The 22,094-nt window shown below is 38.2% G+C and overlaps 2 protein-coding genes across 2 annotated transcripts; one reads left to right on the forward strand and one right to left on the reverse strand.

The window, feature by feature from the left end:
- Nucleotides 1-10,200: 10,200 nt before the first annotated feature.
- Nucleotides 10,201-11,124, reverse strand: LOC138833552 (olfactory receptor 5B2-like). The gene has a single exon (XM_070031829.1). It carries the CDS (start codon nucleotides 11,122-11,124, stop codon nucleotides 10,201-10,203), a length of 924 nt encoding a protein of 307 aa, XP_069887930.1.
- Nucleotides 11,125-18,976: 7,852 nt separating this feature from the next.
- LOC138834127 (olfactory receptor 5B12-like) lies at nucleotides 18,977-19,915 on the forward strand. Its single transcript, XM_070032890.1, has one exon. The coding sequence runs from the start codon at nucleotides 18,977-18,979 to the stop codon at nucleotides 19,913-19,915; it is 939 nt and encodes a 312-aa protein (XP_069888991.1).
- Nucleotides 19,916-22,094: the final 2,179 nt, after the last annotated feature.

Consider the following 22,094-nt stretch of genomic DNA (forward strand, 5'->3'; position numbering starts at 1 on the left):
GCTGATTTTGTTTCTGGACATCTTGCCTTGTATGTAAGTTTATCTGTTTTGGTGAGGGTAAAGTGAGACACAGAAATGGTGGTACAAAGGTGAACAAATGTATCAGTGATACTCACTAGACATTATATTGAAAGTGAACTATACAACTTGTGGAGGAGGGGTCAGGAGGGAAAATTTGGGAGAAAATGAGGGAAGAGGTGATGCTTCTCAAAGAGAAATATACTCATTACCTGAGTTATATAACCATAACCCCACTGTATATCACCTTTACAATTAAATAAATACATAAATTATATACCTTGACTAATTCATTTGGTAGAATCTGTGTGTTCATTTTACTCTTTTCGGGAGGGACAAAATAGTCACAGTAAAATTTAAAAAAAATGAAAAGCAAAATAAGCTTAAAACTTGTCAGCGTACTAGTCACACTCTTAAAGAAAAAAAATCTAAGATGTAATGTTCCCTATTTTTCATTCTAAAATGCTTGAAACGCTTAAAGTTGTTCATTGATTCTTTGTTTTTACATTTTGATTGGCATTGATTAGTTGTACAAGGGGGAGTTATTTCATTTTGACCCATCCCATATCTGCATCTAAGATGCCTTGATCAGACTCACCCCTTCCATCATCCTCCCTAATACCTCCTCCCCCTACTCCCCAAGCTAATCTCAACACGCTTCAGTGTTCCATTTCACACACATTGATAGGATTTTGTCCTTACTCAGCCTCCTTCTCCTCTCGGTTCAGCCCCACCACTCCTACTTGTATTCACGCCCCAGACAAGACTTGTTTTATATGACTTATCCCTTTTTCGTATGTGTGCTATTCATTAAATCATCTTGCCTCTGCTTCTAAGCCTTTCATTCTACTTTTTTTTCATCCTAATGTCCTTGACATTTCTTCCTGATTCTACCTGCAGACCCTGCCTCCCCAGTCCCTCTGTGTGATATTCCCTCACTCCATTCAGGTCTCTGCCTAATGAGATGTTATCCTCTCTTGACAGACATGGCCACTGCTATTAAATGGCCTCTCTCCCCTCCCAATTCACCCAGTCTCTTCATTCTGTCCTGGTCCTCCTAGATCCTACCACCATTCCCTACCATATAACTCATCCACTTGTTTATCATCCTCAACCAGCACTGAAACGTCACAGCAACAGTAATTTTATGTGTTTTATTTACACAGTCCTGCTCGACACCTAAATAGATGTGTGTTTCTTTGAGGATTCTTGATGATTATTTGTTAAAAATGAATGGATAAAATTAAGCTATAAATCCAGCGATGTTGCTAGGAGTCTCTGATTGACTGAGAGTCATAATGACTCATCCATACATAAATCTTCCAGTCATGGAGTGCATTTCAAGGACTGCGATTCATTTTCTGATTTGCAAAATAATTTTTATCTATATTCTCACTCGAAGTGCATACTCTCCACTTTCAAGCACTGAATTCCTGGAAATCCCCATCATCATGTAATCACCTCATAATTTCTACTTTGAAATGATGTCTCATTAAGTGGCAAGACACAAGTTAAATAAATACTGCTTAGTAAATCATGTAAAGCAACTAAGTATGAGATTATATAAATGTTTAATGTATAATCCTATTTGGAAAATTACTGCTTATGTGTGAATTACATAATGAATTGAAATGATTCTAAATGCCAATATAAAATATAAACATTGTAATATCTGTTGGTAATAAATACACCCTCAATATGCTTATACAGTGTGTAATATTTATGGCTTTAATTTTTATCCACAGGAAGCTCTATAACATGAAGAAACTACCCACAGGGTGTGTTGACCATATCTTCTTTTTCTGTATACAATTAGATGCCATACATCTATTTTTTTTTTACAATAACAATTTGAATGTGGTAGGGTGTCTTTGAGCAGTGCTGAGTATAAAACAAATTTTCACTTTATCTTTTTGGAAATGTTTTCCCTCTTATGACATTTCTAGTTCTCATTAAAATCATGGCCTTTATCTTATGATTATCATAGATTTAGGGAACGTTTTCAAACACAGTGCAGAAAGTTCCCATCTAATACTGTGTCCATCTGAATAATTACCCTACCCAAAGATCCAAGTCCTAATTCCAAGAAGTTGTAAATATTTCCTTATGTGGAATGAAAGGGAAAAGGGCAATCTGAATAAGATCAGTACTTAAACACTGAGATATTATCATGGCTTATCTTTGACCCCTGTTACTACAAAGCCAACATCTAAGGGGGAAAAATGGTACATTTCCAATAAAGGAACTGTTTTTAATCTTTCAGAAGTTAAAGGAGTTGCCATTTAACAAAACAGTTTATGGATACAATATATCTTGATCATGGTCACCCAATAAAGGAACTTTGTAGATTTTGGGATAAAACAACAGCAAAGATGTTGGCACAAGATGGCCTGGGCTGTGTCCAGAGTAGAAAGGAAAGATTAATGTTTCACTGGGACAAAGGAAGCTGTACACAATGTTGTGTGCTTATTCATGTCAATGGTTACTTATTGATGTCAAGGTAAGAGCCATGAGCTTCAAGAGTCATGATCACAGCCAGATGTTTTATTGAATTGGGTTCATGATACACAGTCAGGCAAGTGTTCCTTGTACTAATCTGCATCCTTGCACTTGTGGGAGCCCTTTTCTCATTGCTTTCCCTGGCTCCATTTGCAAGGTTTTGACAAGGTGACATTGCTTGACTATGACTAGCTTCCTGTTTTCTCATAGCTGATCAAGAACTGTCTCTGAAAGCACTACTGGTTATTCTGTGCTTCGGAATTGATGACCCCTGGGTGCTGGGTTGCACCTGTCCTGCTTGGCTTGGTGACTGGTGGAAATGATTGATGCAAGGACCCTGTGACTGGGTGTGTCAAAACCTTTTATCTATGTTTGAGTATTGGGACAGGGTGGATGGGAGGAGCATTTCTTAGGCAAAAATCACTGGGAGCCTGTCAGCTCCACGGGTGTTGGTTATCATTCTGAAATTCTAGGCCAGTGATATTAGACTGGGTATTGCTTCTGTGGAAGCTGGACATGGGTTTAAAGAAAATAGTTTATTTTGAACGTGGGGTTTCTTGATAGTTAGGCAGGCACCTCTACACTTTGTGCCATGCCTCTGGTACTTTTTGTTTGTTATTTGTAGAAAGGGTATCCAGGCTAACCTCAGAACATGATCCTCTTATGTATCCAACATAGCTGGGATATACAGGTGAATACATGCCATCATGCCCTGCTTATTTGTTGAGATTAAATCTTACTAATGTTTTGCCCACGCTGGCCTCAAACTGTGATCCTTACAATCTCTGTCTCCTGTAGAGTTGGGATTGTAGGTATGAGACATTGTGCTCAACTGATACAACATTCAAAGAAAATAATCTGATAGAGAAGTAATAGGAGCATAATACAATTTACACAGTGGCTGTGACTTAAGAACCCAAGTCTAAGAGCAACCATAAAAAGACCATGGGGAAAATGAAAGAATTTATAGGTCTTACCTTTAAATGGACAAGTCCTGTGTCATTAGCCTTACCAAGTAAACAGAGCAGCACAGAAAGAAACAAGACTTTCTCACTATTGAAAAGTATGACAAAGATTAAATGAAAAAATCTTTTTTTTAAAAAAAGAACACTGTACACTTTTTTTTTTTTGGTCATTACTAGGATTTGAACACGGGGCCTTGAGTTTACCACTGAGTCATGCTCCCAATTCTATTTTGTACTGGTTATTTTTGACAAAGTATCCGAATTCCTGCTTGGGCATGATCCTGGACCTTGAGCCATCTATTTGATGCTTCTTCTCAGTATAGCTAATAAGGATATACCAACATGCCCAGCCTCCTCCAGACAGATGGAGTCTCTCGAATATTTCTGTCTGCTCTGACCTGCAACTGTGATGCTACCAATCTCAGCTTCCCACATGACATGACTACACCTATCATGCTCCCAGGCTGGCTTCAAACTATGATTCTTCCGATCTCACACGCCTAGGTAGCTAGGATGACCAATCTGAGCTATTGGCACCCAGCTTTAAAACGGGTGAGATAGAGCCTCAAAAGTTGTTTTGATACTTAATCATTTGTGTGATTAACAGAAATAAATCTTGTAATACTGCCCAAATGATCCTAATTTATGTTCAATTTTAACAATGAAACCCTGCACCATTTTTAAAGTATCTATTTTACTTGAGACTTGACATGTCACAAAGAAAAATTCATTTACTTACTTTTCAGTTTGAAGAAACCATTATTTAAAGCTGTAACTAAGCTGATGGATTTGGCTTATTCCTCTTCTCCCATTATTATTCTGTATATTATTCTTCTATATCATTATTTACAATAATAATATAGTATCATAGGTACTTTATATTGTATGTTATCCCCTAGTTGCTGACCTGTTAAAATTTTTCACTCATTCTCTACAGAAGAAAATAAGTTTAATGACCTCTTCATGAATTCACATCTTACATATTAGTATTATATGGTTGTACATCTGTAATCTCAGCACTTGGGAAGCTGCAGAAGGATAATCTTAAGTTCTAAGTCAGCCTAGGTAACATGGTGAGAACTTGTCTTTAAAAAATGTGGTTGACCTGCTTTCACTGTATTTGATGTTGGTATAATTTGTGGAGGAGAAGGGGAAAAACAAGTCGTTTAAATAGGGATACAGGTGGACCCATTGCAACAATGAGATGTACATGTCGTTATGTTGAAAAATGAACTTTACAACTTTGGTGGGGGGGTAGCAGGGAGGATTGGGTGGGGGGAGGCGGGCAGAGGATGGGAAGGGATGGGAAGGGGAAACAAAGGAGGAGGCTACAATGCTTGATAAGAAATGTACTCATTATCTTGCCCATGTAATTGTAACCCCTCTGTACAGTATTTTCACAATAAAAAAATAAAAATAAAAATAAAAAAATGTGGTTGACATCAATAAATGGGCAAAGGAGTATAAAGAAGACTTCTCAGAAGAAATAAGATGACAGATAAACACATGAGGAAATGCTTGCATCCTTGGCCGTAAAGGAAATGCAACTCAAAACAACTTTTGCGGTTCTGTCTCACCCGTTTTAAAGCTGGGTACCAATAGCTCAGATACATCACATATTTCCTTTTGCCAATCATGAATGTGAAATAGCTTTCCACTGGCTTGTGTCTTCCTTCATTGGGTCCAGAAATGTTTTCTAGTTTCCAAATTATGTCTTTTGTTCCCTTGGCTAAAGTTACCCTCAGTGTTTTGTTTTTGTTTTTGCTATAGTACTATAAATGAGAATGTTACCATAATTCCTTATTTGAATCATTCCTCATTAACCTGTAGAAGCACAAGAGGGTTTTGTACGTTCATTATGGTATCCTGCAACTTTACTGAGTTTATTGGTTCTAACAGATTTCCCCATGTAGATGTTTTTAGTATTTTCTATATATAAGATGATGCCATCTGTGAACAGAGAAGCTTTTACTTCCTTTCTGATTTGGATATATCTTATTTTTGTCATCTAATTGCTTTGACTAGGACTTCTTGAATTATGTTAAAGAGAGGGTAAGTATGAGTTTCCTGGCCTTGTTGCTGACCTTAGAGGAAAAGCTTTCAGTTTTGTTTTTATTATAGATACATTAGCTATGAGCTTCTCCTACCTGGCCTTTATCCAATCTCATTTTTTAATGTGGCTGACCACTTGTCCTGGCACCATTTGTTGAAGGGACTTTTCTTTCCTATCAAATGGGCTTGGCAGTGATCATCCAAAATCAATTGGCCATGGAAAGTGGTTTTTATTTCTAGACTCCGAATAATACTCCACTGATCTAGATCAGTATCCATAAGCCAATTCCAATACTGTTGGGACTTGAGATTTTTTTTTAAGTGAATTCTATTTTGTCTTTTTCTTTCAAGGTTATTTACTAAGAAGGATCTCCAATAACTCCAAATGAATTGCAGGGGTAGTTTTGCCATTTCTGCAAGTTGAACTTTGAAATAAGGATTGTTTATATATATGTATACATATATATTGTTTATATATGTATATATAGTTTTGAAATATAGCACACCTTTTTAGTAATGTTAAGGCTTTCAATCATAAAGGTTGTGCATTAATTCACTTAGGTGTTATGATATAACCCTCCTCTAAATGCCATGTGTTGAAAATTAATTCCTATCACAGTAACCTGCAGAGGTAGGACCCTTGGAAAGGGATTGAGTTATAAAAGCTCTACCCTCATATTAGTGATTCATACAATAGCCAAAGGGAACTAGCTAAGGCCTTTGTTTTCATTTTTGCTTTGTTTGAACTCAGAGACCCATGCTTGTTAGACAAGTGCTCTACCACTTGAACCATGCCCCTTGTCCTTTCTGCTTAAGTTGTTTGTCAACTTGTGTTTTTGTCTACACTATCCTTGGACCATGATCCTCCTATCTACACCTCCCGCAAAGCTTGGATTGCAGATGTGAACCACAATAGAGAGCTAGTTTGTTAAGATGGGGACTCACTAACTTTTTAAACAGAGCATCCACAGAGCATACCTGAATAAATTCACCCTTTCTACCATACTCTCATTTACTTCCTCTCTTCTCCTTCCTTTTTCATGGGTTTTAGTATCTGTGTTAGTATGTGTCTAATCTCCTCTGTCCTCATTATCCCTCAGTATTCCAACCTTTTGCTCTCTAACCTTCCACCAATCTCCTCCTAGATAGTCCTAAACATTTTTTTTATCTGAGCTGGACTTCAACTATGACCCTCCCAATCTCTTCTTCCTGACACCTGGGTTCATGGGTGGTTTCATTTGTGTTTCTTGCTTGCATTTCCTTTCTACTGCCACATAAGGATATGACTATAGTACCAATTTGAGTAATACACCATCACCAGAGACCAAACGTTCTGGCATCTTGATCATGAATTTGCCACCCTCCAAAGCTGTGAGAAGTCAATTCATATTCTTTTTAAACTACCCAGTGTTAGATACTTTATATTAGCATTATGAATGCCCTAAGACATTAGATCTCCTTGACAATATATTGTAATTTAAGTGTGCACGTCTTGCATCGATTCAGTTCAATTTATCCTGGAGTGTCTTATCCATCTGTATGTTGTTGTTTGCTTTTGTCTGTTGCTCTTACCCTATAACTTTGATAGCTTAGTTTATGATCTCTAACAGTTTTTGTGTACATACTGCCATAATAAGTGTAGCTCTATTTCTTCCTTTTCATTTTGAATGGCTTTCATCTCTTTTCACTGCCTAATGCTCTCCATAGAATTTCAGTTTAAAAAAAAGTTCAGTTGAAGAACAGAAAGTGACAGCCTCTTTGTGTCACTGAAACCTTCAGATAAGATCTTAGTTCAGACCCAAGGAGATTCCTAGAAACCATAATCTCAAACTAGGGCTCTGAGTTTGTGATACAGGGTACTACTGTTTGGTGGCACCCATGATGACTAAGTTTGTGATATCAAGGGGAATGAAGGAAAGTCTGGTTAAATGTGATGTTTCTAGGTTTCCTTTAGCAGAGAAGAAGAAGTAATCAGAGCACGTCCTTGTATACTGGATATGTTTTTACAATAATAAGTTTGTGATTACCAGAGACCAAAAAAAATCCTTAATTAACCTTGGTGATACACATTTGAGAATCTACTGGGTGTTTTTCCCTAGGTAGTTATTTAGTGCAGGAAACTCTATCAGTAGAAGCTATGATATTTATTTTTCTTTAACAGTTTCCTTCGGAGTTGAAGGATGTGTTTTATCAGATGTTTGTGCTAAAATGTTTATCTAGGGCCTGCTTATCCACAACTCTGAGCCAGTCATTAGTACAAGGATCAGAGTGTAGCTAGATGCTATAGCCTAATAAAGAGTGAGATACTTCCAGTTACCTATTAATAGTGTTTGTTTTTAGTTCCTGGCTCTTAAGTCCCATACCTTAATGTCCTTAACTAAGCCTCATTCATGTAGGCTTGTCTTGAGAGCAAATATTTCAAAGTGTACCTTAATTAAAAAGTATTGAGAAGAAAAGAGTTGAAGTTGAATCATTTCTTTGTAGCATGTACAAATATTAACTCAAAATATAGTCCCAAATGCAAAAGTTACATCCATCGACTCTTAGGAGACTATTTCAGTACATGTACAAACAGTAAATATCTAAATGACAACTAAGCACATGAAGTCACAACATGTGTTAGTCGCTAGGGAAATGCAAATTCAAGCCTACATTTCACATCATTTCAGCCACAAAAGGAAGGCTAACATGCAAAAGAAAGATAATAACGAATGTTAGATGACAGCAATATATAGAAATAAGAACCCTATTAATTTGTTAGCAATCTAAACTAAGGAAAACAATATGCAAGCACATCAAGAATTTTGAGTGTAGAGTTTACTCTGTTAGTCCATTTAGGCTACTATAACAAGACACTGCACACTAAGTCGTTCATTTAAACACACACACACACACACACACACACACACACACACACACACACACACATGCACTTCTCTGGTCATGGAGGTACCACACTGCCTTCCAGAGTGGTAGCCTGGACTTCCCTTGTGTCTGCTTGAGAAACAGATAGGGAGGAAGAAAAATACAGCCCTGGATGGGCTAATCGAATCCCATATTCTGCCCTCAAGGCTTGGGTACTTGTGATGGGAAAGACATTCTGGAAGATCCCTGACATGTCCTCAGGGTCATTTTGCCATTGTGTTAGTGAATAGACTGTCTCTCTGTGTGTTATCAAAGGTTTTCTAGGACATGGTCTTGGCACTGCCCACACTGCAACAAGTGGTAGGGTAGGAAGTGAAGCTAGGCCACGTGAGTCACACTGATAACAGCTATATTTAATTTCATTGATTAAAAAAAAACAACAAAGATTTCGCTGGATGCCAGTGGCTCAGGCCTGTAATCCTAGCTAGTCAGGAGGCTGAGATCTGAGGATCATGGTTTGAAGCCAGCCCTAGCAGAAAAATCTGTGAGACTCTTATCTCCAATAAACTACTCAGAAAAAAGCCAGAAGTGGTGCTATGGCTTAAGTGGTAGAGCACAAGCTTTGAGCACAAAGAAGCTCAGGGACAGAGCCTAGACCCTGAGTTCAAGATTCATGATCAGCAAAAAAAAAAAAAAAAAAAAGGATATTTCTACCCTTTGGGGTCTGAGATGACTATACTGTAAAAAAAATAGATATATTCTGTTAACACTTTGAAAATAAGAATGATCTCATTGCTTCTACCTAACTTAAAACTTCACACAATGGGCTGGTTAGGTCTAAAAGTAAGGAGTTGTATATTTAATTTTTTGAAAGTTTCAGCAAGGATTTATTTTAGCATAATAGGGTAAAGGAAGAAAGAGAGAGACATTTCTTTTTCCCTATGGAGCAAAAGGAAATTCAAGGCAAGCTATATGTCTGAAATAACTAGAACACTTTTAATGTTACCAGAAAGGAAAAAATTATACAATCATCAATAGACAATATAAACATTTATCAAAACACACCTCCTGCTACAGAAATGTATATTATTTTACATGCTAATAAATTTTTTAAAGAAGTGAGAGTTTTTCCAGATCAAATCAGCTCTCATTAAACTGGAGAAAAGATTGTCTCTTCCACAAATGGTACTGCAAAGAGTGGATACCCACGCACAGAATAAAATAAATTCGTCTGTCTTAACCTTTCTCATCTCTAATAAATATTCAAAATGTATCGAGGATCTTTTTTATTGTGAAAATACCATACAGAGGGGTTACAATTACATGGGCAAGGTAATGAGTACATTTCTTATCAAGCATTGTTGCCTCCTCCTTTGTTTCCCCTTCCCCTGCCTGCCAAGGTTGTAAAGTTCCTTTTTCGACATAATGATTTGTAGATCTCATTGTTGCAATGGGTTCAGGATCTTAAATAAGATTTGAAACATGGAAACTACTACAGAAAAGACTAGAGGAAAACACTAGAAGGTATCGGCATATGCAATGAAATGATTGAATATACTGATACAGTTAATACGGTGTTTTGAATGTAGACTCAAAGTTTATAGTTATTCTTCCTTGGGTATTGATTTTCTGAACAGGAAGTTAATTTCATTTTCAAACCGGTGACTGTTTGAGAGGTGACTACATATAACTTCATGATCTGGAATTCACTGTGTCTCCAAATATGACTGGGTACAAAATGATCTAGGAATTAGTAATTAAGACCTGGTGCCTCCTCCCAACATCAGATATATTGTACAAATTATTTTACCTTGAAAAATATCTTTGTAAATGCGTATTTTACTTCCTTATTCCTCAGACTATAGACCACGGGGTTCAGCATGGGGATGATCATAGTATAAAAGACAGACGAGATTTTGTCAGTGTCCATGGAATGATTGGAACTGGGCTGCAGGTACATGAAGATAATCGTCCCGTAGAAAATGGAGACTGCAGTGAAGTGGGAGGCACAGGTGGACACAGCCTTCCGATGTCCTGCAGCTGAGTGCATCTTTAAGATAGTAGCAAAAATGACTATATAGGATATTAAAATTATCACTAGTGCAAAAAAGATATTGAAACTGGCCACATAAAGAAGAACCAAATCGTTGACATGTCTATCTGAGCAGGACACAAACATGACAGCTGGAATATCACAGAAAAAGTGGTGTACCACATTGGATTGACAGTAGGAGAGAAGAAAAGTGTTGCCAGTGTACACTCCAGCACTCAAGAAACCACCGACATAGCAGCTTATAACCAGACATGCACACACATTACCTGTCATGGTAGTGGTATAATGGAGGGGCTTACACACTGCTACATAGCGATCATAGGCCATGGAGGCCAAGAGGAAATTTTCCACAGTTGCAAAGGCTGTGAAGAAAAACATCTGGGTGGCACAAAGATTGTAAGTCATGATTTTGTCTCCTCTAAGTAACCCGGCCATGACCTTAGGAGTGACAGCTGAAGAGTAACAAAAATCCACCAGAGAGAGATTACCGAGAAAAATGTACATGGGGGTGTGGAGACGAAAGTCCAAGAGAATCAGGAGGATCATTCCCAGGTTCCCAACCAGCGTGATGATGTAGATCAAGAGGAAAGTTACGAAGAGTGGGATCTGCAGGGCTGGGTCGCTGGTCAGGCCCAGCAGGATGAAATGCGTCACACCTGTGCGGTTCTCCATCCACCTGCCCGGGGAACCTCTATGTGCCCCATATCCACGGGGGGGGGGGGGGGGAGAAACAGGATGATACGTAAATGGAATCAAAATTGGAAAGTATGCATACAGTGTGCTTTAGTGACATTTTGTAGTTCGAAATTCCCTAAGAAACCTAGGGGCTTCAAAACAATTTTGTTGCCTTGATTATTCACCAGGTCACAAACTGTTGAATATTCAGACTCTTAATGGATTATCTACCCAATTGAGAAATATGCATTTGTGAAGTAAGACATACACAATTTTGCTTCTTCATGCTATTTACTTGAATCTATTTTCCAGTTCATTTCTCCAGGGCTCAGAAAAAGCTAACAAATCCAGCAGCATAAGATGCTATGTAGGGCTGGGAAGGTGGCTTAGTGGTAGAGCGCTTGCCTTGCATGCTCAAGGCCCTGGGTTCGATTCCTCAGCACCACATAAGCAAAAAAGAAAAAGAAAAAAGCCGGAAGTGGCGCTGTGGCTCAAGTGGTAGAGCGCTAGCCTTGAGCTGAAGAGCTGAGGGACAGTGCCCAGGCCCAGAGTTCAGGGCCCCCGACCAGACCCCCCCCCAAAAAAAAGATGCTATGTAAATTTTAAATGTATATTCATTTTCTTCTCAATATTAGGAGTTTGGTAGGTTGTTACTTTTACATAAATTAAAAAGCACAAGAGAAAGAATAATTAATCCACATTTATACAATATAATTATAAGTCATAGTTCTGGATTCATGCTGATTCCTAAAATCTAATGTCCTAAAAGGAATTCAAGTGAAACTCAATTTGAAACTGTTTACAAACTTTTCTTGACTGCTTTGGTTCAATCTCAGTCATGATGAACTCTGTTCAATATATGTTTATTTAATTAGAGCTAAAACAAACCATCAAACAAAAACTTCACACTGTGAAATGGCCCTCTTACAAATGTAAAAACTAATGAAAGTATAAAAAAGCTCTGGATTGCACACTGGCCTCTTCAGTCATGAGCCTGTTTCTGGAGAGCATTACACTAGCCAACTTTAACAAAAGACGTCAGTGTAGAATGTATGTGGTCAACAGAAAGGGATCCATATATAAATGTGTGTGTGTGTGTGTGTGTGTGTGTGTGTGTGTGTGTGTGTGTGTGTGTGTGTGTGTGTGTAAAATGTGGAGATTTTTAAATTCTTACTCTATCAATAAGGAAATTGAAGATTCAAGAAGCTAGTGATGCTATAAATAAAATTTTTAGGAAATATGAGAGACAAGATTCAAGAGTTAAAGCCACCTCCAAGAATAAACAGGAAATGATGGGAATGGGTTAAAATGTAATTTGGAGAATGTTAATTCATTTAAGGTCATTTTTCAGTTTGGAGAATAATCATTACATTTTTCTAAGTTTTTATTTGCTTATATTTATTAATTAGGACTGTAACACAACATATAATGTATATAATAACTAGTTAGTCAGAGCATAATCTATAAACCTATTCAACATGTGGTCATGGTTTGGGTAAGCAGCAAGATCACAGAAGTCCACACGATAGGTTTTGGAGATTCATTCCTCAGGTTCAGTTCTCTTTTGTATGAAAATTTCCTAAACTATATGCCCCTTGATGTGCTATAAAAGCACAACAGAATTTTACTCATCCATTAGAAAGAATGATATTGTACCGTTTGTAAAGAATTGAAGGATTTGGAAACAATTATATTAAATGAAGTAAGTCAGGCCCAGAGAGACAAAAGTTGCATTTTCCCTCATATGTGGAAGGTAAAATTGGACTGTAGACCTATAAGTAAATACATTGGGTGGTATGCAAGTGGTTACAGATGTATGAACTGAATTGTAAGAGATTCAAGGGAGTTCTCAAATATTATAATTCCTTAGAAAGACAAAGGCAACAAAATAAACACTAGGAAATGGGTACTTGCAAGAGTGGGGCAGGTAAAGCCAAGAGGAGAGGGGATCCGGAATGAAGAGGAGAAGGAAGGGGACTGCAGTCAAGAATTCAATGTATATACTACAAAATTAAGAAAACGAAGGAAAGAATGGGTTGGGAGAGGTGGGTAAGGATTGTGAAGGAGGTGACACTGATCAAAACACATTGTAACCATAAACTGCTTTTTTTAATGGCAACTTCTTTGTACAACCAATTAAAGATAATTTTAAAAAATAAGTAAAATGTAAATAAAGAAATTTTAAAAACTACTCATTACATTTTCCAAAATGTTGTAACAAGTGTATGTAGCCCACCTCTTTAGAATTAAGTTTCTTCCTAAAGTGTTCGTGAAATATAAAAGTTGACCAGTTTCTCTGTTGAGAAAATACATTCAATCTATCATGATCAGTCTAAAATAATAAAAATCAGTTATGTTTTTTTCTGTACAAGTCCTATTAGAGGAGAGCCCGTACCTGTAGTGGTCAAAAAGTTCCAATTTCAGTAAGGCTGAAAATAGAGGAAATGACATCAATGTGCATGCAGTGCACAGTATGAATCACTTATATTAAGAGCCACTTACTTCTTTGTCATCAATAAGAAAAAACAATGGTAAGATTATTTCTCCCATATAACCACAGAGTGTGACTGTTACTGATAAATCAGAACAACCAATGAGTTTCTCAGGAACATACTTTTAAAGTGAAGCAATGTGATATTTTTATTGGAATATCTTACCCTAAACCCGGTTGAAGTGTCATAGCAATCATTAGTTCAGAAGGTCGTCATTGAGATAATAAAGGATCTCAATATGACATGCACTGGGCTTCTTCTAAAGCTGGCACATTCTTGAGTCATATTGGAATTCATGATGATCTTATGGTGTCTTCGAGACCTCTGGAGATTTCTCCCATGAGAGTAAAGCTCCCATCCCGCTTTCGTACGGAGGAAGCAATTAGTCTGCCTGCAGAAATCAAGATGGTTACTACTTTTTAAAAGTTATGTTATTTCTAACTCATAAAGAAATACATGAAAGTCATGTGTATTAGCCAGTGATCATGAGTTCCTGGCACATACACATTGTGTAATGTTCTAATCAAATTTAGCATATGAATCTCCTACCATGTCCTTTCATTACTTGTTTTTCAAGTCTAATTATTATTTTTAAGGGTTTCTGGTCAAAATGCCAGTTGATGAGTACAGTGCATCTTGAGTAATATCCTTTTTTATGGCAAAAACTTTCAAAATCCATTTTTTGAAGCTTCATCTGTCCTATTTAGAGTCAATTCAATAGAAGTGTTTTATTCCTATCTAACTATAATTAGTGTCCATTCCTAGTTAGTGGCTCTGTGGCTCAAGTGGTAGGGCATTAATTTTGAGCAAAAAGCTAAGGATAGCACCTAGGCTCTGAGTTCAAGTCATAGCTTTAGCACAAACATAAAAGCTTATTGGGGAGCTGAGAAGGTGGCTCAGTGGTAGAGCACTTGCCTTGCATGCCTGAGGCCCTGGGTTTGATTCCTCAGCACCACATAAACAAAAAGAAAAAAGCCAGAAGTGGTGCTGTGGCTCAAGTGGTAGAGTGCTAGCTTTGAGCTGAAGAGCTGAGGGACAGTGCCCAGGCCCAGAATTCAGGCCCCATGACCGGACCCCCCCCCCCCAAAAAAAAAAAGCTTATTGGATTTACCTACATTTCCTATGATCTTGTCATGTTTTTATTCTACATGGAAATTTAGAGTTAATCTAGTGATATTTATTAAATTACATTCTAATAATTTAAATTAACAATTTTTATGAATTATTACCTAGTATTATTTGATGTATCTCTGATCACTTAGTGACATTTCACTAGGAAAATTATTAGGGAATTTGAAATGATTTAATCTACAATGGATTTTTCCAGGAAAATTTTTTATCCTATAAAGTGAACATTGAGTGAACATGTGGGAAACTAAGTTTTAACTGAGCAGAAAGTTAGTGGTGAGTCTTGAAATGTACTGAAGATAGATCTAGATACTGTCTATGATTCATCAAACTAACCAGTAGTTGAAGCAATTGACATGTTCAATTAAATTCAAAAGTCAATCAACTGCTTCATCATTTAATAAATATTCATTCAGAAAAATATATTCTTGTGTGAAGGTATCATATAGTAAATGATTATAGGTAAAATAATGTTTTGCATATTTTAAATATGTGCAAAAGAATATTTTGAATAATATTACAACAAGAAAATATAACTATTTAAGATGAGAGATGTACTGGTTTCCCTGATTTACACAAAGGTCATTACTTAATATAAACATATAGAAAAGAGTTTCATTATACTATTTAAAATATATAATAATTATATATTAATAAAATACTGAATATAAAAGAAAGGGAAATATTTTGAAACTATCTCCATAGTGGAGAGATAAATGGGAATTCTGTTTATAAGACTGAAGAAAAACTGGGAAAAATGTATTGAGAGATCTCTAGGCCTTTGAGAAGGAAAAAAAATTACATATGAAAAAGTTTGTGTAAGGCTCTCATATGATCTACATGAGATATTTCAGGGAGGATTTTGTGTTTCCTCTCCTAGCCTGACAGCTGGCTTGATCATGGGAGGCTCTTTCCCCTACCTTTATTCCCCCATGTCTTCAAAAGCACCCTCAACCAACACACAGTGTTGTCTCCCAGGACATGGACCTTGTCCCTGTCAAGGTCAGGATGGAGCCACTGTGTCCTGAAGCACCTCAGGGACAGCCACTCACACAGCCCGGCTTCCCCTGAGACTTGCATGCAAAGACTGCTACCTCTGCCTTGATATTTGCAAGACACAGGCCCAGGCTCTGTCCAGAACATGCAACTCCACAGGTACAAAAGCTCTTCTGCACAGGAGGCTTTCCAGGCTGTGGACCTCCAACCAATGGTCTGGACATAACGGGTTTCCTTGCCTCCTCCTTTGCACCTGCACTTTGCTGCTCCTGGGTCAAAAGTGAGTATTACAGAAATGTGCAAGTACTGCCATATTTTACATTTGAGAATGAAAGCAATAGAAAAGTAAAACCAAGACAGCTATACCAACTACAGCAAGACACATTGCCAAAATATATCTTCCTACTCTTGGTACTCTTTACACACTCTGTGCTACTCTACCATCTCCAGAAATCCCTACTTACTACCTTCAGATGCCTGATATAAATGGCTTAAAAGTGAGACCATAGCTGGTGGCTTATACCTGTAATCCTAGCTACTCAAGAGGCTGAGACCTGAGGCTCACCATTGGAAGCCAGCCCTGGCCTAGAAGTCCATGAGACTTATCTCTAACTATCAAAAGGCCAAAAGTGGAGCTGTGGCTCAAGTAGTAGAGTTGCTAACCTTAAACAGAAAGGCTCAGGGACAGTGCTGGGGCCTTGAGTTCAAGCCTAGCACACACACACACACACACACACACACACACACACACTCTCTCTCTCTCTCTCTCTCTCTCTCTCTCTCTCTCACATGCACATACACATATATTAGGGCTAAATTTCTTATTTTCTTATATTTACAATAACAGTTAAAGGATTATAAGTCCTTTTTAGAATGTCAGGTATTATAGTACTTACTGTACATCTCAAATGTTACACTAGTTTGTTTTTCTCACATTTTTATTAATTAGCATCCATCGGTTTTGCAAAGGTGTTTCATTTTTACATGCTAATATATGCATACAATGTACCTTGATTGGACTCAATTTCTCTATCACCTTCTCCCCCTTCCAAAACAATCCCTAAGAGAGCTTCACTACTGAATATTCACACATGCACATAAAATATTCCGATGATATTCACTCTTTTCCACCCTCTATTTTCCCTATCCTCCTTTCCACTAGCACCCACACCCAGGAGAGGATCTGTTTTACGTTCCTGCTGCCAGTTTTAGTAAAACGCTAATTGTTTTAGTGTTTGCTAATTCGAAGGAGTTTCACCATGGTATTGCACAATGAAATGCATGTGTCGTATATAATCAGATTGACTTCCTTGCTTGCTCTCACTTTCCTCATCCCTTCCTCCCTCCCTCACTCCCACGAGTTTTCTCTTGCCCTCTTCACTTGCAGATGGGAAAGATTTCGGTATTGCTCTCATCTAACATTCTTTTCTTCCCCACAATCTTCCCAATCAATCCCACATCACAAGCATGTATAAGGGAATGTGTGTGCTGCATGTTTGTGTGTATGTGCTGCATGTGTGTGTGTATAATTCTGGGTGTACATGTCTGTATTTAGATCTAACATTGACATGTGACTTTTCTCTTTCTGAACCTTGCTACTTTGCTTCACATGATAATCTCCAGTTCCACCCATTTCCCTGCCAAGGACACAGTTCGTTCCTCTTACAGATATATTTAAGAATATTAAAATCTGGGTATTTAATATTGTTCAGAGAATGTATGTAAGTGAACCTGAGGAGATGAGGCAGCCTATGAAATGTAATTACTCTAAATGCTGGATTTAATTATTTTAATACATTTTTTGGCTCTCACAGAAGTGTGTTTCATTCATTATCACATAAGGAAGGGCAGGATATTGTGTAAAGAAGAGGAAGAAAGATTTTTCCATTTTTGGAATAACTTCTCTATTTATTTCTAAGAATTCCATCCATGAAAAAGATTATTTCTATTTACCCATAATGGACATAATAAAACAATTTTGGTGTCACTTGATTTTGTCGAATAGGTTTTCAAAAATAAATTAATACTACCATTTTAGAAATTTTATAACATTTTTCTAGTCTTTCCTAGGTTCTCACTGATGTTTAATTTTTTATTGCTGTCTTTAAATAGTTATACAAAGACAAAGAGAGTGTCATTGAACAAAGCAGTATATAATACAATGCATCTTGATCTATGTCACACCCTTCAACAATATCGTCCCCCTTGGACTCACCCCATCCCGTACATTTCTTAACTTTGTCGTATATACAGTGAATGCTTGTCTATCTTTAAAGCAAATGCTATGCCATTCAGTCCTTGAATATGAACATTTTTTTAGACAAGAAGAAATGAATATTGTTCGCAATTCCAGATTCAGCTGTCACCTGAGCCACGCTGGAGGTAAGTGCACCCAGATTGCTCATTCAGTACTGCTCAGTTGAAGGCAGTCTCTAGTCCAGGGAACAATAAGATAATACTTTTTTAGTCCCCTGTTCTCCCTACCAAAAATCTGAAGACCTGGATGCTGGTACAAAACAGAACACAGCCTCTCTGCAAAACAGAGTTCGTTTGCAACAAGAAGAGAAAAGAGCTAAAGCTTTGATTCAATCATTTGAATAAAGTCTTCCTTTATGTTTGGGGAAGTGAATGAATTCATGTCACCAAGAAGAACATCTCCTGTATGTCATGAAATTTCTGACCACAGCATCTCATTAGGGACCCTCATACCATTAGAGGGAGAATCCTGAGTGTCCTAGAGCTGGAATCATTGAACACCTACAGCTAGAATGGTGAAGGTCTGTCACAGGTGGGCAATGCTTGGGACAAGATTTGTCACCACCATTTACAAAAGTGTCACCACACTTTCTTGCACTGTGCTTTCTGATCCTTAGCTCTCTAGGCATATGTTAGATCTGGGTGCTTGTATGCTATTGCAAAGACTGGAAGAGAATGCTGTGTGATTTCATGTAATAGAGATTAGCATATACCAGGCCAACTGAACTGAGCCCCAGAGTCATACTATGCCTGGCATGTAGCAGCTGTGGGCAGCAAAGATGCTCCGGTGATCATGTGTACCACTTCCAGGTGCAGGACCTCACTCAAGCTGTGCCTCCCACAGCACCCAGGCCAGCTCCTTCCACAGACTCCCGCACAGGGCAGGAAGCTGACACAAGAGCAAGAGACCTTGGCCACACCTCACTGCTCCTGGTGCTGTTCAGGAAGCCTGTCCTGGTAATTCCCAAAGGACTGGGATGGAGAACACGTCAGAGGTGACTGGCTTCATTCTTGTGGGCTTAACCGATGCCCTAGAGCTGCAGGTCCCTTTATTTATCATCTTCACCCTCATTTACTTCATCACTCTGGCTGGCAACCTCGGGATGATCGCGCTGATTCTGTTGGACGCTCGCCTCCACACCCCCATGTACTTTTTCCTCAGCAACCTCTCCCTGGTGGACTGTGTGTATGCCTCGGCCGTCACTCCCAAGGTGATGGAAGGGTTTCTCACCAGAGAGAAGATCATCTCCTACAATGCCTGTGCCACCCAGATGTTCTTCTTTGTAGCCTTTGCCATTATTGAAAGTTTCCTCCTGGCCTCGATGGCCTTTGACCGCCACGCAGCCGTGTGTAAACCCCTGCACTACAGCAGCACCATGACCAGCGCCGTGTGTGTCCTCCTTGTGACCCTTTCCTACGTCAATGGGCTCTTGCAGTCTTCCACCCACGTAGCCCTCACTTTCCGCCTCTCTTTCTGTCGTTCCAACGTGATCCATCACTTTTTCTGTGACATTCCCTCCCTGCTGGTTCTTTCTTGCTCCGAAATCCACACAAATGAGCTTGTGCTCTTTGTGCTGGTGACATTCAATGTCTTTTTCTCTCTTGCGGTCATCTTGAGCTCTTACCTGCTTATTTTTGTTGCCATCTTGAGGATGCGTTCAGCTGAGGGAAAGAAGAAAGCTATATCCACCTGCGCATCCCACCTCACCACTGTGTCCATCTTCTATGGGACAATCATCTTCATGTACCTGCAGCCAGGCTCCAGTCATTCCATGGACACGGACAAAATTGCTTCTGTGTTCTACACGATGGTCATCCCCATGCTGAACCCCCTGGTCTACAGCCTGAGGAACAAGGAGGTCAAGAATGCATTCAAGAAGGCCATTGGCAAAGTGATCATTGAGCATAATCAGTGATCTATACATTGGTTGACAACCTTATGAAACGTTCTATCTTCATCAACTGAGAATATTAATAATTATTTTAATTACTTCTTATGTTTAATTTCTCTGAACAATTCCTTCATATGCAAAACCTGTTCTAACCAGATATGTGGCTGTGTTGCAGAAATGTAAGTTAATAGAGACTATGACTAGAAAGGATTCTAGGTATCTCCTACTAGAAGAAGGATGCTATATCAATTTTAAGATCAAGATTATAATTCTAAATATTGTATGATTCCAGACTACATTGCATTATTGATGTGAAGTGTCTTATCGATAAATCTTCTATGTGTAATGATAATAGAATTATATTTTCAATTTTTGGAATTCAAAATAATCCCCATATTCTTGAATATGGTATGGAGCCAGAATTTTCTCTTTTTTAAAATTTTATTTATTTTTTATTGTGAAAATACTGTACAGAGGGGTTACAATTACATGGGCAAGATAATGAGTACATTTCTTATCAAGCATTGTAGCCTCCTCCTTTGTTTCCTCTTCCCATCCCTTCCCATCCTCCCCCTGCCCCCCACCCAATCCTTCCCGCCCCCCACACCAAAATTGTAAAGTTCGTTTTTGACATAACAACTTGTACTTCTCATTGTTTCAACAGGTCCACCTGTATCCTTATTTAAATGACTTGTTTTTCCCCTTCCCCTCCACAAATTATACCGACATCAAATACAGTGAAAGCAGGGGTTATACTGTGGGGGAGGGACATACAAAGCAACAAAGAAATAATCTTATAAACAATCTTATAAATAATAAATCTTATAAATAATCTTAGAAACAATCACATGAAAGAAAAAAACATTTGAATACATATCTTAGGGTTCATTTCCCTAACATCACCTTATCTGACCTTTTCTGCTTGACTCAGACATATACTAGATATTGCAAATAAGGGAAACCATGGGACCTATGTTTCTTTGGGCTTGGCTTACTTCACTTAATATAATTTTTTCCAAGCCTTTCCATTTCCTAACAAATGGGGCAATGAGAAATGTAACTCACTAAACTAAATCTCACCTTGAGAGAATGCACCATCCCAGAACTTCATCTGAATAATCTTATGTTACATATTTGTGGTCAGTATGAAAATAGATCCAATGATGAGTTAAGATTTCGAGAATATAATACATAATTCCTTTCCTAAATTTCAGATTACTTTTTTTTTTTTGTCGGTTATGGGGCCTGAACTCCGGGCCCAGGCTCTGTCCCTCAGCTCTTCAACTCAAAGCTAGCACTCTACCACTTGAGCCAGAGTGCCACTTTTGGCTTTTTCTGTTTATGTGGCACTGAGAAATCAAACCCAGGACCTCTTGCATGTAAGGCAAGCACTCTACCACTGAACCACCTTCCCAGCCCCTTAAGTTTCAGATTCTAAAGATAGGTTCACTAGCTGGTCATGATGGCTCATATGTGTAATCTCAGCACTTAGTATACAAGTAAAGTGAGAAGATTACAAATTTAAACTCAGCCTGGACTCTATAGCAAGACTCTGTTTCAATTAAAACTCCAGTGCTCTGACAAGGACTCAACCAAAAAATTATCTATAAATTTTTCTTACCTGAGTTCTAGATAGTAGCTTAGGCACACTTAACACCTGTGTCAGGAAGCATCGTGACCTGACAAAAAGCTTCAGCAGCTTCACTTGACTATTTTTTGCTTGTTGTTCAATGATTTAGAATGCTTGGGGGAAACACATGAATATTCAAATGTCCACACTCTGTTCACAAGCCCACTTAAAGTTTGTCTTGCTGGGTCATTAGATTACTTGTACATGGAAGTAATTTGAACATGTCAGGCCCATAATCCCAGCACTTGGGAGGCAGAAGAGTACTGTGAGTATAAGAACAGTCTGATCTACCTTTTTAAGACCTTGTCTGGAAAAATAAGCCAGGCCTGTAATCCTAGCTACTTAGGAGCCTGAGATCTGAGGATCACAGTTTGAAGTCAACCCCAGGCAGGAAACTTGATGACACTGTTATCTCCAACTACTCAAAACAAAAACAAAAACTAGAAGTGACTCTTTGGCCACTTCCAAAGTGTTCACCTTGAGCAAAAGAAGCTTCGGGACAGCACCCAGACTCAGAATTCAAGCCCCATGATTAGCAACAAATAAATAAATAAGAAATAAGAATTAGAACTC

This window comes from Dipodomys merriami, unplaced genomic scaffold, assembly GCF_024711535.1.
Source record: "Dipodomys merriami isolate MVZ:Mamm:240054 unplaced genomic scaffold, mDipMer1.0.p SCAF_21, whole genome shotgun sequence".
NCBI classification, from domain to species: Eukaryota; Metazoa; Chordata; class Mammalia; order Rodentia; family Heteromyidae; genus Dipodomys; species Dipodomys merriami.